Source organism: Danio aesculapii, chromosome 14, assembly GCF_903798145.1.
Source record: "Danio aesculapii chromosome 14, fDanAes4.1, whole genome shotgun sequence".
In the NCBI taxonomy this organism is placed as follows: Eukaryota; Metazoa; Chordata; class Actinopteri; order Cypriniformes; family Danionidae; genus Danio; species Danio aesculapii.
Window position 1 is genome coordinate 33,114,201 of NC_079448.1, and position 19,044 is coordinate 33,133,244.

General features: G+C 37.5%; 1 protein-coding gene across 7 annotated transcripts in view; it reads right to left on the reverse strand.

Moving 5' to 3' along the window:
* Nucleotides 1-19,044, reverse strand: part of mbnl3 (muscleblind-like splicing regulator 3) — an 85,361-nt gene that overhangs the window by 59,622 nt on the left and 6,695 nt on the right. For 5 of the 7 annotated variants that reach the window (XM_056471739.1, XM_056471738.1, XM_056471740.1 and 2 more), the window contains exon 2: nt 5,589-6,701. In XM_056471739.1, the coding sequence (XP_056327714.1) occupies nt 5,589-5,762 (174 nt within the window). In that variant the 5' untranslated portion in view covers nt 5,763-6,701. Of the gene's footprint in view, nt 1-5,588; nt 6,702-6,811; nt 6,926-8,132; nt 8,213-19,044 lie in introns of those variants that run through there. The other 2 variants (XM_056471735.1, XM_056471736.1) reach the window with 2 other exon arrangements.

Sequence of the window (19,044 nt, forward strand, 5' to 3'; positions counted from 1 at the left end):
ACTGATCCAAAATATTGTTATATATAATAAAAAAAAAAAAAAATATATATATATATATATATATATATATATATATATATAATAATAATGTTTCTTAAAGTAAAATATACTGTGTTCAATGGGGGGAAAAGTTGTTGTTTTTCACCCAGACATTTAAAAATAACTTATTTTGGAGCAGTAATCACAATACCGTGGAACCGTGAAATTTTTATCCAATGTTATTATACCGTCAGAATCTAATACCGGCCCATGTCAATCTAAAATCTTTCTGAGCATGTTCGCAAAAGGAGATATTACTGTACCATATGGGATTGTGTTTGTTGTTGCTTTTCATGCAATTACATTGGGGAATGTTGATTGGAAACTCCTAAAAAATACTCAAAAGTAAAATGAACGCATCTAAAAAGCTAATATGGGTGTTACATTTCATGTTTTCTAAAGCTGTGTTCTCAACAGCTCCATGAATGAAACAAAATCAAGTTTAAAAAGACCAAGAAGTCATAATTTACTCCGTTTACTTGTTTAAAACCTTTATGAGTTTCTTTATTCTGTTGAATGCAAAAGGCGATATTTTGAAGAGGAGTCTTTGTTTTACTTACTATAGAAATCAATGGTTACAGGTTTTCAGTGATCTTCAAAATGTCTTCTTTATTGTGCAACAGAACAAAGAAACTCAACTCATTTTTGGATGAACTTTTAGTTTAAGTTGATTTACTCACTACAATTCCTTACATCCAACCAAATGCTGTCTGATTCAGATTCAGATTTGATTCACCAATCAGTCTGACTGATATGTTGACGGATCAGTATTTTAGTTCAAACTCACTGACTCGATGCAGTCGCACCACAATTTCTGGAAAGATCTGTGACTAATATTTTTTTTTAAATTTGACTCTTACACTTACCAAACCTTTATATCAAAATTCAGTAATACTGTAAATACAGTATAAATGTAATTTAAACTGCTTTCTATTAAATATATTTAGAATTATGTATTTTTAAATACATTTTTAGCACACATTACACCAGTCTGCAATGTTGCATGCTTCAGAAATCATTTTAATATGCTGATTTGATGCTCAAGACACATGAAAGAACATATCTATTACTCAAGACACAAAAAAATGCAACCCTTGTGACAAAACTAGAGGGTTATTATTGTACAAACACTTTTACCCCCTTACAAAACCAAATAAATAATAATGTAGACTATGCATCCATGCTTTTGTATGTTTTTATCTGTTATTTCGTGATGTCTGGAAGATTTCCGCATGGAGCAAAAAACTATAGTAATTTCTAATAAACATATTTTTACAACCACATAGTAACATATTTAATGTGTACAAGTCTTTGTTAATGATTACTACAGAATACTGCAGCATAGTAAATACTGTAACGTGAGTGTAAACTATGATGCGTTGTGATGGTGTATAATAGCTTAGAGAACTGAAGCCTATTGAATAATTTGTTTATTACTACAGTTGTGTCGTACCACAGCAACAATATAATTAATACGGCAGTTTAATTCAAGTAATTATCTATAGTTTGCTTCCAAACACTAAAGTACTTACTATGGTATTTGTTCATGTAACATAATAACTTATACCATAGGCCTTAAACTCAATTCCTGGAGGGCCGCAGCTCTGCACAGTTTTGCTCCAACCCTAATCAAACACAGCTGTGTCTAGTGGTCTTGAACACCTTGATTAGTTGTTTGATTAGGGTTGGAGCAAAACTGTGCAGAGCTGCGGCCCTCCAGGAATTGAGTTTGAGACCTGTGGCTTATACAGTATATTCCACCTCACTGACAGGAAAATATATTTGAGTTCAGTAGCAAACTCGGTTATCTTCATGATATAGGGATCATGCCCAACATATGCGGTTATTTTCTATTCGTATCTCCTTTGAAATATTGTATAAATTGCAAAAATACAGACTTTCCTCTATGTCTCCCATTTAGTTTTTTACCTTCCATCATGAATTTCGCTCGTCACCAGAACCATGTGACTGAAAACAACATATAGTGTTTCAGAAGATAGTTTAAATAGCTCTATTTGATGGTTTTCTAGGGAGTCTAACAGTCTTTGTGTACAGAAATTGAATAATCAAAATGCAAAAAATGCCTTTCTTACTTTGTTTTGTCTTGTTTCTAGTCTAAATATCAAAATAATTCTTAGACCAACTAAAAACATTGTTTAGTTTTCACTGTCAGAAGAAATATTAATAGATTTTGCTTGTATTAAGGAAATTATCTGCTAGTGGGTTAAGTTAATTTAGTTTTCACTATGAAATGTAGATATTTGGGCTAGAAACAAGACAAAAATTCGAAATATTTGAATTTTTTTTTGCATACATCATATAAATTCCACATCAATACAGTGATTAAATACAATTCTGTAGCTCCTGGTCAACTATAGTTCAGATTGCACGTTGTATATTTTTGCGATGTGACTATTGCTTATGCACACATTGCGATATCGATGCTGAAATGTAGTATATTTTGCAAAGTTTTTCTTTCTTTTATATTTAGATACTTTGAAGGAAAAAACTGCAACCACTGACTTCTATAGTAGGAAAAACAAATACCATGGAAGTCAATGGCTAGAGGTTTCCAACACTTGTCAGAGTCTCTTCTTTTGTGTTAAACAGAATAAATACTCAAACTAAAACAGGTTTGAAACAAGTAGAGTAAGTAAATGATGACAGATTTTTCATTTTTGGGTGAACTACCTTTTTTTAAGATGTCAAAACTCCAGTATCAATTCTCTAGAACTGCATGGGAAAAAACATTAAAATTCCTTAAAACTGTTTTTGAGTTCCATGGAAAACCGTCATACAAGTGTGACTTAAGGGTAAGTTGATAATGATGACAGGATTGACTGAATTGCTCCTTTAATTACTGTGCTTTTATGACTTTCTCACACCTTCAAAGAAAATTATTTACAAAGTAAGTACACAAAAATCACCATCAAGCACTTTGAGTAGGATCTAACAGTATATGCACACTTTTTGGATATATCATGGAATTCTTAGCACTTCGGAGCACCATATAAGCACTACCTAACATGGGTGCCACACACAATTAAGTACACAAATGAACTGTAATTAAAAAACAACAAATCAGTTTTATCTGTTTTCTTTTTGACAATAAACAAAACAATTATGAGTGTGTTGTTTTGATTGTTCTTATAATCTCCTTGAATTGTTAATGAAACTTCCATATTTATTTATTGATGAATGTTTTTTGTACTTTATAATCTATTTTATTCATAAAATTTCTGTATTCCGATTAGGGCAGTGTGAATAATCAAAATCAAATCACAATCGCATTTTGAAACGCTGCGATAAGTTATTTAAATAAATTATTTAATTTCCCCCACCCAGAGCAAATGCATGACTACCGGCTGTGTGTGACAGTCTTACTAGCCAATTGAGTGAGCACACCTTCGTTCTGCCCAATCAGAATTGGGCAATCAAACTACGTCCACAATAAAAAAAGAAAACAAACAGGAAAGCACTGACAAGTGAGATGATGGCGTCTGCTGCTTCAGAAGTATTAATAGACAACAAAAACAGGTCATTTTTAAGAGCTGTCGCAGAATTGCTGCCACGGCTTCCAGATTATTGAGCTGAAGCTTGACTACAAATTAAAGCGTAAATCACATCACAATCACAATATCTGTTAAAAAAATAAAATAAATCGGAATTAGATATTTTCCCCAAATTGCACAGCTCTAATTCCGATGTTTAGCTGTTTTGTGTACCCATTGTGGAAAACCCTATATACCATGCATCTGTATGTAAATTTGGAAACTGCAATAAAAACTAAATGAGAAAAAAAGTACTACCAAACAAACACTATTATTTTATTTTTAAAAAGTGATATCTTCAAACAACAGACTTATATTCAATGTTATTTAACTGCCCCTTGATGACTGACAGAACTGTCCCAGCAATTTTTGTGCCTATATCAGGGCTATTCAATTAGTTTGTCATAGGGACCAGTTCCTGAAAAGCATCCCAAATGAGGGGCCGGAGAGATATGACTTGCAGTATGAGTGATGACACAACAGCATATAAAAGCCCATATGTTGTATTTTTGCTCCTTAAGACACCCACGTTGTATTTTTCTACATTAAAATGTTAATATGTTGTATTTTGAAAGTACATAACATCACTGCATTGTACAATGTGGCTTTTTTTTTTTTTTTTTACAAACATTCAAATGTTGTAATTCAAAGCACAACAAAAGCAGTGCATTGCTTAAGTAGGCTTCTTGTATATTTAAACACGTTTATATGTTATGTTTTGAACTGCACAACAATAATGAATGCAACAATTATAGATGTTGGTTGTACGCTTATATAGTCTGAAGAATAATCATGGTTTCACGGTTATCACGTCTAAATGTAAATTTAAGCTTTATATTAGGTACGTACTTAAATAAACTGTTGTCATCATCTGCGTTCATACATACATAATCATTTGTCTAACATATCTTTTGTTTACATTGCACTGAAAGCCACGCACAACTCTCACCGCTACGGCGTGAGATGTTGTCTACTTGGTGCATCTGGAAGGTGCGAGCACATCGCTTTGCTTGCTCACGCATATTGGCATATATACTTACATTGGAAATAACGAACTTGCGTGCGGAAAAGACGCAATATGTGAATGGCCCACTGCTATAGTTAATCCAGTGTGCATGCACAGGTGGCATAACTTTGTTTAGTTGCAGCAGTTTCGTTCCGTGCAAAAGAAACGTGGCGTTGAGAAGCCTTTACGATTAAATATCCAAATGTTTTCGGCTGCTTGCGCCACTCGCTTAATGTCAGGTGTCTCACGCTTTGCGCAGCCTTCAACTGCAGCTAGTGCTTTATTGAACGTCACTTCATAACTATAGCGGCTGGTTTTCAACTGAACTAAATTTTTGATGTCTTGGTCACAATGGAACCAATTGCCTCGTGGGCTAAGTTTGGCTTGCGGGCCGCTAATTGAATAGCCCTGGCCTATATGATGACCATCACACTTTCAAAGAAAAGCAGCATTAAAAAAACCACCATGGACTGCTCATAAGATAGATTTTAGCATGCATTTTAGCATTACACCGTGGAATTATTAGCACTTTGGACCATATAAATTATTAGGGATGTTATACACTCCAAACAGTCATTGGTAGTCCATTAATATGTTCATTTTTCCAATGACATATTGATAAAAAGTGACATTTGCTAAGAGTAACCTAATATTTGAGTCTCCTTGACAGTCCCATAGTGCAGCTATAGTACTTTTCGTCACAGTTGACCAATCCATGAGCAGAGGTTGCAGTGTTTTAGGCTGACACAATCATAGAGTCAAAGGCTAATTCCAAGACATCAGCAGGAGAGAGAGAGAGAGAGAGAGAGAGAGAGAGAGAGAGAGAGAAAGAAAGATCGCTACTCAGCAAAGGATCCTTGAGGTGTTACGATATCTGACAAAATTACCAAATAGCATGTCTGAGGAATCAAATTTGCACTAAAACATCACATAATGCTATAATTGCTAATATATCAGCAAACAAACTCTAGTGTTGAGTGCATCTGGGTTACCTTGAGTGAGTCGAAGCAGGCGATGACGCGGCCGTTCTCCACATGGCAGGTTCGAGAGGGGTGAGCAAACTTGCATTCGGCGTCCGAGCGTGAGCAAGTTCCTCTCTGGAACTCTCTGCACACCTCCAGCGTCAGCCACTTGGTGTCGCGGCCCATGGTCACATTGACAGCCATGGTGGTCCCTCTGCAAGCGGCGGGTGAGCAGAGGGCTGGGGTGGGGCAGCCAGGCGTGATAAAGCACAAAGGCTTCAAAAAATCAGCACAGTGGCAAGGAGATCCACAGTCTAGTCTAGAAACAAAAACCAAACTCTTACGGACAGGAAGGGGGCATAGTCTGGTGACCGATCAACCAAAGGGGAAGTATGACAAGAATATGAGATCAGCTTAAAGTCAGGTAGGGAGAGTGATGAATCCAGAGGACTGAGGTGGGGTAGGTCACTGTGACATGCTGCGGTGCATCTTCGGCTGCCGTCCAGGAAAACAAAGCATTAAATGTAGAGTAGAGCGGCACTTTCTGTTTGTCTTTCTTTCTGGTCGCCCCACCGTCTAGACTCACCCTCTGGAGATCTGGGATTAAAATAGCCCTCTTGCATTGATGTAAAATGGACTTTCTTTAATTTTAGGCTTTTGAAACCCCCTTGCCCGGTGCCATAGCTGCAGCAGTCCCTAAAGATGCTCTCGCATGTCTGGGTCACAAGGGATGGAGAGCTTGCAGAAGAAAAAAAAACTTTCAGATCCTAAAAGGAAAACTAACTGACTGGAGTCCTTGTATAAAAAGGTGAAATGGTGAGCAGGCAAAGTTGAATCAGGGAACAGGCAAATGGGTTGATTGACTGTCAGGGTGAAATATAGCCTGAGCCAAGGCCAAGCGCACTCGCGCGCTCTCTGGAGTCAGCAGGGAAGAGAGAGCACTCTGAAGCAGAGACCAGCCAGGACGGGAGTGCGGACGCAGACAAGGGCTTTCGCAGCATCCAGATGAGGCACTTTATGGTGATGCGAGTCTTCTTTCACTTGAATCGCTTTCTCATCCCTGCCGCTTTCCCTGTGTCCCTTTCATCGGACTGTGACTTGTCTTCACGCACTTCTAAGATAGTCCTCTTGCGGATGGAGAACCTGACAAAAACAAAAAAAATAACAAAGGCAACAAACTCAGTTAAGTTGCGAAATACAAGTGAAAGATAACAAAGAAAATGCCTGAAGCTGCAGCTGTTTTTATTGCAAACCTTCAACTGGGGAATACAGAGGTGAACGATAAACAGAGAGAGGCTGAAAGCGCATGGCAGAAAGCGCGAGTGAGAGAGTGCACGAGAGGTAGAGGAGGAGTGCAGACAGGAGGCAGGCAGCAATGCAAAGGAAAGGGCAGGCTGTGTCTTGATTAAGAGATAGAGAGAGGGAGGGAAAAGAGGGAGGAGGCAGGGAAAGGACAGAGAGAAAGAGAGAGAGAGAGCACATGGGAGACAGCAACGTCACTTTATGACTCTGAAGCGACAAAGTTAGCACCAAACAAAACAGTGCTCAATGCAGAGGCCATAAACTATGTGGTGATCGCACGCTCTTTGAGTTTAGGATCTGTACGCGGCTTTTGTGAGAGAAAAAGAAAGTAGAGCAAGTGAGAGGAAGGGCAAATCCCCATAGCTGCAGCTTCTGAGCACGGAACACTACAGCAGCCAATCAGCAGCTGAGCTGCAACCTGCCAAGGTGGATTGGCCAATCGAGGGAGGCTAATATATCGATCGTTGGTCTCCCCACCCTCTTTGTCATTGCATTGCTCCTTGGCTGAATCCGAAGGAGAGTCTCTCCTGGAGTATTAACGGGAAGGTTCCGGCACAGAGGCGATCACTGCGCCATCTCACTGGAGTCACAGGTGGGAGAATGAAGGAAACAGAAAGGACAATTGAATTGATCGTTATCGCATCTATTTTGCACGTGGTGATGTGAAATAAGGGGGGGGGGGGCAGCACCACAGGGGGATGTGAGTGGGTGTCTTGGGTGGGTCTGACAGCTGATATGCCGTCCCTTGAGAGAGATAGGGAGACAGTACAGTGAAGAATAATCAATGGTGTGATGACCAAGCATACTCAAACCGATGCAGGAGGGAGGGAGGGATGGATAAACAAATATCAGGATGGCAAAATGAAAACAAATAAAGCAGAGGTGAACAAGCAGGAGTGAGGGGATTAGAGATGAGGTTAAGGCAGATATTATCTGTCCCCATGTCTCACAGCGACAGACACAGACGGAGAAGGCGGCAGGTTGAAGGAGTGAGGGGGGGGGGGTTAGTGCGCGTGATCGGAGCACGCAGACAGACGCTCCAGAAGGAGAGCAATGCGGTTAGAGAGATCGGAAGAGAAAATGAGGGAGAGAGGATGGAAATTGAATTAATGACACCCACCTCCAGATACAAGAACAAAGGCACTAAATGCAGTGCAACGTAACACCACACAAGGCAGAAAGTAGGTTTTACAGCAGGCTGACGTGCAAACCCTCCCCCAATATCAGCCCTACAGTAAGATCGATGAAGACGCCCCCCCAGGGACCGCGGACCTGCATTGAGCGGTTCGTCAGCACTGAAGTTAGCACATCTCTGTCTCAGAGCAGCATGGTACTTCAGCCACACCTGCTTCCTGCACACACACACCAGCGAAGGGCCAATTATCTGATTTATATGTAAGCAGGTGAACGGAGAGGTGATCCGTGAAAAGAACATGTGGCTGTGACGTCAGTCGCTGTGTCTGAGTCCCTCCGCAGACGCCGCTATTACCCTAATATGTAGTACAAGCACTGCCTGCCCAACAATCCCTAATCCCCCTTGAAATGATAATCATCGTTACTTCCCAAATTGGATGATTTTTATCTTTGTGGTTTGTAGAGCTAACGATCACACACACCACAAAACAATGGGACAGTTATAAATAAATGTCTCAAACTGATTTCACAACATGATTAAGTCAATTATTAACGCAAAGTAGTGCAACAAAGCACAAGCTGACTAGTTGGTGTAGGCCTGGCCTAGTTATTACAAGTGGACATTACTGTACAGGCATAAAAGCAGATAGCACTCGATGAAAGGTGTAATAGTTTCATGTAGAAGGACTACTAAATTAAAAAAGAAAAAGCAAAGTAAGAATGGTTGAAAAGCTAATTTGTCAGTAGGTTACTATTTTTACTACCTTTAAACAGAAATATATGATTAGATAACTATAACTTTAATATATGTATGTGTCAAACACACAATTTAGAACAAGAGTCATTTAATGGCACATTACAAGGGTCAAAATATCATAATGCAGTCCTAAAATTCTAATCAATTGTAGTTATACATTTTTATCATTTGTCTTTGTTAATCTTAGATGATTATTTTTACCATTTTTATAAGTCAGTATTATATGATGGCAAGTGTAATATACACTCACCGGCCACTTTATTAGGTACATCTTACGAATACCGGTTGGACCCTCTTTTGCGTTTAGAACTGCCTTAATCCTTCATAGCATAGATTTAACAAGGTACTGGAAATATTCCTCTGAGATTTTAATTCTTATTGACATGATAGCATTATGCAGTTGCTGCAGATTTTTATGCTGCACATTCATGATGCGAATCCCCGTTCCACCACATCCCAAAGGTGCTCTATTGGATTGAGATTTGGTGACTGTGGAGGCCATTTGAGTACAGTGAACTCATTGTCATGTTCAAGACAGCAGTCTGAGATGATTCCAATCTCCTATTGTCCACTTTTGGTGAGCCTGTGTGAATTGTAGCCTCAGTTTCCTGTTCTTAGCTGACAGGAGTGGCACACGATGTGGTCTTCTGCTCCTGTAGCCTATCCGCCTCAAGGTTCAAAGTGTTGTGCGTTCAGAGATGCTCTTTCCAATACTTCGGTTGTAACGAGTGGTTATTTAAGTTACTGAACCAGTCTGGCCATTCTCCACTGACCTCTGGCATCACCAAGGCATTTGTGCCCACAGAACTTCCACTCACTGGATATTTTCTCTTTTTCGGACCATTCTCTGTAAACCCTAGAGATGGTTGTGCATGAAAATCTCAGCAGATCAGCAGTTTCTGAAATACTCAGACGAGCCTGTCTGGCACCAACAACCATGCCACGTTCAAAGTCACTTAAATCACCTTTCTTCCCCATTCTGATACTCAGTTTGAACGTAGATCGTCGTGACCATGCCTAAATTCATTGAGTTGCTGCCATGTGATTGGCTGATTAGAAATTTGCGTTAACGAGCAGTTGGACAGGTGTACCTAATAAAGTGGCCGGTGAGTGTAAATGAAAAGTGAGAAACTTAAGCACTGACATATTTAAACAATGTTATATAAACTAATATTAATACAAATTATTAATAATTAAAGCAACTGATATGTGTTGAAATATGTATATATTTTACTCTAACCAACACTAATCAGTTAATTTATGCCTTCTTAAACCATCTGAATGGTGCAAGAATGAATCAGATTTTGCCAGGTTGCTTTGGCTGAGCAAGCAACACCATGTGAAATTAAAAACAGCAATGCAGCATTTGGAATGCACATGCTGTAAAAACTAGCGTGTTATGAAAATCATAAAATATAAGCTTTAGATTATTTAGAGATTCATTTCAATTCACAGCTGGACGCAAAAAAAATAATAAACCTTTAAAATATGATGCACTTCACACAAAATGGGTATCTCTAATGCACAGGCAAGAAGACAAATAACCTTGTGCTCGATACTAATAACGTCAGCTATATGTAGTACAATTGTTCTACAGGCTAGTATAAGTGCTGGTTGTGTGTAGTCAGTTTACTTTGATGTTCTACATCAGGAAGGCGGCTGGGCAGTGGATATACAACACAGCATAAGTGTGTGTGTGTGTGTGTGTGTGTGTGTGTGTGTGTGTGTGTGTATTGGGCGCAGATATCAGAAGTGTGGAGGAGGCGAGTGTGCATTGTTTCTACAAGGTCACTGAGCTGTATACACACTGCACTTGTAGCACTGTCCTACAGGCAGCGAATGTGTATGCACAAGAATCAAAGGAAAAGTCAATGATGGAAATGTATAGAAGACAGTGGAATTAAGAAGAAATACCTTTTGACAAAACTTGGCTGTGGTATGTAGATATTATTGTACTCTAAGAGGCCGCCTCAGTCTGAGAATTTATAAACATGACACAGCTACTGTCTGTCTATGGGAAATAAAAAAAATGAAAATTGATGTTCAGTAAATGCACATTGATTGATTTTACTGTCAATAATTATTTTGCAAATGCATACTTTTTATTGACTTTTTATTCGAAATAACATGAATAATGAGAAAAAAAATTAAAAGTTTTAATGAAATGACATTCTTCTCCATGATGAATGATGATCTATGATCTCTTCTCATTCTTCTATGCATTAGTTAGCGTCACCCCTTCGAAATTAACTGCAAGTTTGCATTTATTTATGACTGGGACACCACATCTTACAATGCAATTATCAATGCATGCATTCTAGTTTATGGTCTCCGTTTCTATGTTTTTTGCTAATTAATTTCATTTGGATGTATGTCACAATAAGGCTCTGTTCACTCTAGTAGTTTGGTTGTCTTTGTTTGTTTAATCCAAAGAGAAAAAAAAGAAAATACCAAATTTAGTCCTTAGTTCTCTGACTGTTCGCTCAGGCAATTTTATACTGTAAAATAATTCTTGCTGCCTGACATTTTTTAAGTAGAATCAAATGAACTTTTCTAGTCATCTTAACTTAAATCAATCAAGTTGATTAAAAATTTTAAGTTACATTTTGTATAACTTAAAACATTTAGTTGAAACCTGATTAACTTATTAAAATAAGTAAAAAAAAAAAACATAAAATTGTTTGTTTTCTTGCCTTTTTGTCATTCAATTTTTTAAAGTGTATGACCAAATGTAAGGATACAAAATAGCATTTTAAAACTCATGAAGAGCTAGATGTGAAAATGTGTGTAGGAGAGAAAACAGTGGCAGGAGTTTACACACAAAACTCTGGTGCAATGAAACTGTTTTGAACTATAATGGTTGACATCAAGATTACAAAAAGAAAAAAACGGATAAGTTTGAGCATTATGGCCTGTTTTAGTTACATTTTAAGACGTGTTCTTTGTTTCAACATATTTGGTCTTTGTTGTGTTCATTTATGACTGACTACTCTGACTGTTCGCTCTGGCATTTTTACACTGTACATTTTATTATTTTTTTGCTGCCTTACATTTTTTAGCAGAATCTAATTTTCTAATTTCTTTTTTTTTTAATCAAACTTTTCTAGTCATCTCAACTTACATCAATCAAACTGAAAAAAAATCAATCAAACTTAAAAAATGTAAGTTAAACTTTGTATAACTTACATTTAGTTGAAACCTGATTAACTTTTTAAAATAACTTTAACAACATGAAAACATATTTAGTGCCTTTTTGTCAATCATTTTTTAAAGTGTATGACCAAATGTAAGGTTACAAAATAGGCTTTTAAATCTCATGAAGAGCTAGATCTGAAAATATGTGAAGGAGAGAAAACAGTGGCAGAAAAGTGTTTTCTGGGTTTATACGAATTACTTATTTTTTATTTATTCATTTTGTGTGTGTGTGTGTTATTTAATTTGTTAAATTCTTTTTTGCAAAGAGAGATGTTGTAATATTTGCTGTAATGCTATGCAATGCAATGCAATGAATATCTCAATAAAAAATGTATTAAAATAAAAAACTTTTTACTCAATAAAAAAAAAAGAAAGAAAAGAAAACAATGGCCGGAGTTCACACAAACAAAGTTTTGAACTGTGATGTTTGAGCATTATGGACTGTTTTAGTTAAGTTTCGAGACCTGGGGTCGGTTCTTCATACGAGGATTACTCAATTAGCTGGATTTGGTTTTGACGATTTGACACGATCCAGGATTGTTTCGTTCTTCAAAACTCATCTGAGAGTTGTTGTCATAGCAATAGGTCTGGTAGCTCAAACCTGCTCATGCGCAGACTTATTTCATATAAACTGGATTATTCAAGGTCATTCAAGCTAAGCTAATATTGAAAGTATGTACTGAATGCTGATATTTTCTTTTATCCATTTATTAACATGGACTTTTTAGATACAAATGCATACTATTTAAAAGGTACCAGTTTTAGTACAATGTGTGTATGATAATAGACATGCGCAACGTTCAACTGTTTTTTTTAAGGAATAATAAGTTATGCAGTTATGCACATGTTTTGACAGCTAATAAAACAGTGATTTGATGCTTCACAAAAGTTGCAGACACCTTTATCGATATTAAAATGCTTTTTTGATGCAAAATTCATTTAAACAGCCAGTTATTCCTTACGCCGATTAGGAAACTTGCATAGGCCTAGGCTACTATAATAAAGAAAATCCGCTCTAAAAGTAAAACTAAATAAATTGCTAAATACTCTTGACACATGCAAGTGTAAAACATGCAGCCCACAAATGTGGAAAGTTATTGCGTATCATATTTAACAAACAGTTTACTACGAATTTTAGGTAATTTTGCTCACATGGATAATTGAATATTAATCCGATGATGTCATTACGCTGCTGCGCCGTCAGCTAATCGTTGCATTGCTGATCATGATTTCGAGGATCAACAGATCTGTCCTTCACCACACATGCAGAGATCTCAGATCAGTTCATCCAAACATTTTAATCTGATTCACAAACTTGTTTGAAGAACCAGATAAGCCAGAGATCAGATATTAAGATTAAAACAACCAGAAGCTGCCAAATCATCCTAGATCATTTAAGCAAGATTCGAAGAACGGACCCCTGTTCTTGGATTCTACATATTTGGCCTTTGTTGTGTTCATTTATAAGTCAAACTGCACCAGACTGTGAGCTGTTTGGTTCAGATGGAAATTATTCACACTAAATTACTGAAACTAAAAAAGCAATCAAACCAAAATTAGTTTGAATCAAATCAGATTTGCCAAGTGTGATTACACTTTAATGGGAAAAAATCTTTTGTTACTTCAATTTCAATGTGGCTTTATAGGGCTATTACATAAAAACTCTATCATAATCTAATTACATCTTGCCATTTTAACACTGTATAAAATACTGGGTTCCACACAATCGATTTGTGTTGGGACAACATGAAGGAATTAAGCTAACTTAGTAGTTTCAACAAATTGAAGTGGATTGAACATAAAACAATTAAGTTAAATAACTCAAGAATTGCGTTGTTTAAACTCATTTTAAATTAATAGTTTAAAACAAACAACAAACATAATTTTTTGAGTGGAAGCTGGGTGGATTTTTTGTTTATTTGTGGATGAATAAAAGTATTGATTTTGTTCATAACCAACAAGAAAATGTGATCCAAAACAATTTCCATTTTCAAAAAATGATCATTTTCCTACTACATCTTTGGAAAACCACGACAATCATTTACTCATTCTCTGTTTCGGGGTGAACTACCTCTTTAAAAGTTAGTTGTCTATTCGAGACACACTTGCTGAATGAGCTAATCTTAGATCTTGGAATTATCGATTATAGCGATCAATATGACAACAGCTGCCCTAGGTGTAATAATTACAGTGATCACTAGAGTAAACACTGTTTAGCGTTCATCTGAAGTCTATATTAACTGCTTTTAAACAGTCTTTCACTGCAAGTCATGTATCAAGCATCAAGGTGTAATAAAAGGAACATTCATTAAACCAAGGTATACAAACAGACTACAATACAGAGGAAAAAAACCTGCTGACCAGTATATTTTAAAAGCCAACCCAAATCTCACTGCTTGATGAAGCAACATTCTGCAGACGTGTCTTTTTTCCAGGTCCCACCGGAGTGTAACATTTTGCTTATGTAAATAAAGCAAAGGCCATGAGCCTTCTGTATGTGTTGTGTTATTTCAATGGAAGTTCACAGTCTTCAGGACATGAATCACGTGTGAATGGGAAAAGAGAACAATGCGACACTTCCATGTTCATAATCATAGCTAAAGATGACCTTGAAATGCAGGGAAGGTGATGACAGGCAAACAGTTGCAGGATTCAAACGACTTCCACTGTGTACTATGCAATGAGTTCCCAAAACAACCCAGAAAAGCAAGTGAGGTAATTACATTGGAATGATATGCAGAACCGACGCATGACTGAATCTGGTTGCCATGCTCGTCTGCAGAGACGCCAGTGGGAGTGTGAGGGTCAGTTGGCAGAGGTCAGGGCAGGAAAAAAAGAGGAGTCTGCTGTTCCAACGCACTGCAGCGCTCAGCAGCACTGGAGCGCCACAACATAACCTTCATACCACAGAGCTGACGCATGCAGGCCAGCCCAGCATGACCAGCACACACTGCAGCTCAGGCAGCACAGCACATGCTCCACACATGCATTCAGCCTGCTGCAGCTTGTACTGCAGCATTTCTAAGAGGGAGTTCACTAAGTCCCGGTTCAGCTTTGCATTGCTTCTTGATGACAGTAATCATTTACGTTGTTTACTAGCCTTTGTATCGCTCCAAATATGCAATGATAGACCAAATTTTTTATTTAATTCTGCATTTAAATAAATTTTTCAAGTATTTGTGTTACATGTGAACATAATACTGTAGTTCTTGCCTCAAAAAACTAGTGATAATGTGTCAGACTGGAGAACAAGCAGATTCTTTTTACTTTTGAAGCCTGTTAAGTTATTAAGCAAATCGCAATGAATGATTTGTTCGTTAATTAGACTTATTCGATTGCATCTGTTCTCGAGTCGACAACTCATTGACTCAAATGATCCAGAGTAAGTCTCCAGTTAATCATGGTTTCCGCTACAATCATTCTTCCATGGCGGGGCGCCACACCAAAATTCATCCGCCACGGTTACATTACAGCTTCTCATTCTAAACATTCAGCCGTCGCACCAAAACGTATTAAAAGGTAAGTGAATTATAACAGCGCGAACTTTTCTGTAATCGTAGTAGTGCTGTGCGTTATTTGTTTAACCTTTAAGGTGACGTGCTGACTGACTGACTCACTGGTGCGAGGCCAGCAAACATGACGTAGCTTTCAGTTATGACGAACACAGTTTCTATATTTATACATTATAGATAAAGGTCTATGGCTCTGCATACAATGACTTTATCTTGCTCGAGTTTATAACCATTTCACTTCACTTCAGGGTGCTTCAATGCCGCACTGTAGGTCTACTGGACACATTCATAAACATTTCTAGGAAATCTAATAAATGTTGGAGACATCGTTACATAAACGCACTAAATCGCACTTCAGCAACATTTATTTGAGCGCACAAGAAAATCTGCACTTGAGCAGCGAATATTTGAGGGCGCGCAAGAAGTTTTGTGTGATCTCGACTTGTAATCCTGCGCTTACAACATTTGTCAATGAAATAACACCGCAGGTAGTTGGTAGATCTGTGTAAAAGGCCCAACAGAGTCTGCCGTCACAGCTGGAAAAAATCCTAGAGGAAACACTGAGTTAATGTTTTGCTAATTTAAATGATCTGCTTAGAGCGAGTCTCCGGTTAACGGCAATTTTCAAATGGTCTGCTTAGAGCGAGTCTCCGGTTAACGTCAATTTTCAAATGATCTGCTTAGAGCGAGTCTCCGGTTAACGTCAATTTTCAAATGATCTGCTTAGAGCGAGTCTCCGGTTAACGGCAATTTTCAAATGGTCTGCTTAGAGCGTGTCTCCGGTTAACGTCAATTTTCAAATGGTCTGCTTAGAGCGAGTCTCCGGTTAACGTCAATTTTCAAATGATCTGCTTAGAGCTAGTCTCCGGTTAACGTCAACTTTCAAATGATCTGCTTAGAGCGAGTCTCTGGTTAACGTCAATTATCAAATGATCTGCTTAGAGCGAGTCTCCGGTTAACGTCAATTTTCAAATGATCTGCTTAGATCTAGTCTCCGGTTAACGTCAACTTTCAAATGATCTGCTTAGAGCGAGTCTCTGGTTAACGTCAATTATCAAATGATCTGCTTAGAGCGAGTCTCCGGTTAACGTCAATTTTCAAATGAACCGCTCAGAGTTAGTCTCCAGTGAACGATTCATTGTTTCAAATGATCTGCTCAGATTGAGTCTTCAGCAAGGTTATAATAGTTTTGGATTTTTCATTACTTTTAGCTTTTATTTCGTTTTGACTTTTGTTTTTAAATTCAGTTAGTTTCAATTAGTTTTTAAAGGTAGATTTACTAGTTTTTTTTGTTTACATTTGAAAATTGCTTGGTTTTAGTTTAGTTTTTATTAGTTTCAGTATTATTTCTTGTTTGCTGATTTTTTGTAAATTAGGATATTTGTTAGGTGCAAGATTCAAAATCATCAGAATAAATATTGTATAATATAAACTCAACCAAAGATAGGCTACATTTTCGACACAAGAACACTACCATCTACCACTACCATCCACCCATCCTCAAATTCAAATACAACAGCCCAAAGATAGCAGCCTTAAGTAAAATATGTGTTCAAGGCTGCTTCTGAGGTTAGATACACAGTAGTGATGGCAAGTTCGGATCTTTAACACGAACCAGATCTTTTGTGACAATCCTCCCAAGTTTGGACTCAACACATTAAAAATATGTAGTCAGCAATCATAATTTCAGTCAGTTAAAACATCACCATTATCTCAAAGTTTCTTACAATTACATTTTGCAACCCAACTGAAGCATAATTTACTTATTTAAATTCCATTACGACTTTCTGTGATGAAATAAACTTGCCAGACCCTCTCATTTTAAGGCCCCCGGTTTACCCGCGCAACAGTTGTTTAAGTTTAGTTTAGTCACAGCAGGCTGTCATGTACTGTTTGTGTTCGGTTCACTGATCTGATCTAATCTGATCTCAGTGTACTAATCTAATAACTGAATAACTCAGTATATATCGGTTTATTTCGAGTCAGAGCAATTAGGCATATTAAAGAAAGTTGTAAGTGCTTAACGTTACTGGAGATTCAAATCGTTTCAAATGATTCAGTTCGATTTGGTGAATTAGTTCAACCGGTTCACTTAGAACAAGGGTGTCCAAGCTTGGTCCTTGGAAGTAGACTCGGAGTTTACTTCCAACTTGCTTCAACACACCTGCCAAAGAGTTTCTAGTATATGTAGTAAGAGCTTTATTTGCTAGTTCATGTGTGTTTGATTAGGGTTGGAGCTAAACTCCAGGACTGAGTTTGTACACTCCTGACTTAGAAGATTCAGTTAAAAACATCAGGCAGCGCGAAGTAGACTTTACTTCTAAACGGTTTATGTATTAAATACATTTACAAAGACATTTAGTTTTGTATGTACACAATATAGATTCAGTTATTTCTAGTTTTTTTTAAAGTCTAGTTTTAGTTCTTTCGTTCGTTTTCATTAACTATAATAACCTTGGTCTCCAGTTAACTTCACTTTTGTAAATAAACCAGACAGAGTGAGTCTCCAATTAATGATTCATTGATTCAAATGATCTGCTCAGAGTGAGTCTTCCGTTAACGATTCATTGATTCAAATTATCTGCTCAGAGCAAGCCTCTGATGAACAGTTCATTGATTCCAACGATCCAATCAGAGTATGTCTCCAGTTAAAGATTCACTTATTCAAATAAAATAACGGCCATGCATCTTCCTTGCTGCCACAGCACCGAATAAATAAAAAACTGTTCCATAGTGTGCTTTACATGATATGCCTATGTGACATCTTTTTTAATGAATGTTTATAGACATTTCACATGCATTCATTGTTTCCTATGTGTATATAATTACTGTCATACATGTTAATGTAATACAGACATGAAAATAAAACGCCTATTTATAGCTCAACGCACACTTTAATATACGTTTTGTCATTTCAGAGCCTCTCGCCTTTTTCAACAAACATTAACCAAACAGTTCAGTCTGTGAAAGATGGCAGTGTACTTCTTTAAATGTTTGAATCTTATGAACAGACGCACTGTCCCGGCCATTACAGGGAACAAACAGTCTGAATGACATTTAAAGGACAAGGCAGATCAGTGCAGAGAATCTGATGCAGAAGTACGACACGAATGTAACCGATATTTGGCCATGTGCGTACTTCCCTTAATGAAAGGAAACAATGCAAAAAACAAAACACATAGACGCAGTTCTCTGTTCTGCAGAATCAGATTTGCAGCATTAGACAAAAAACAAAACAAAAAAAACGCCAAAGAAAGTCCACCGAAATGGACAGTTCAAGCTGGAGACATGCATGGCTTAACATGGTGAGAGCTTGTGAGATGGTACTGGCAGAGGAGAAAAGCCCCCAGCCACAGGGAAAAATAATTAGGTTAAGTATATATAATCCTTTCAGCCTATTACAGCCCCACTGCCTTCATTCATAAAAACATGCAGCTGCCTGAGCTTGCTCACAACCTCACAACGAGGACAGAGACACGTCCGGGGCTCTGCAGAGCACAAACAAACTCTAAAATCATAGGCTTAGAGCTACATGACACATTACAACAGGCTGAGCCTCTTCCCCTCAGCCCTCAGTCGCAAAAAC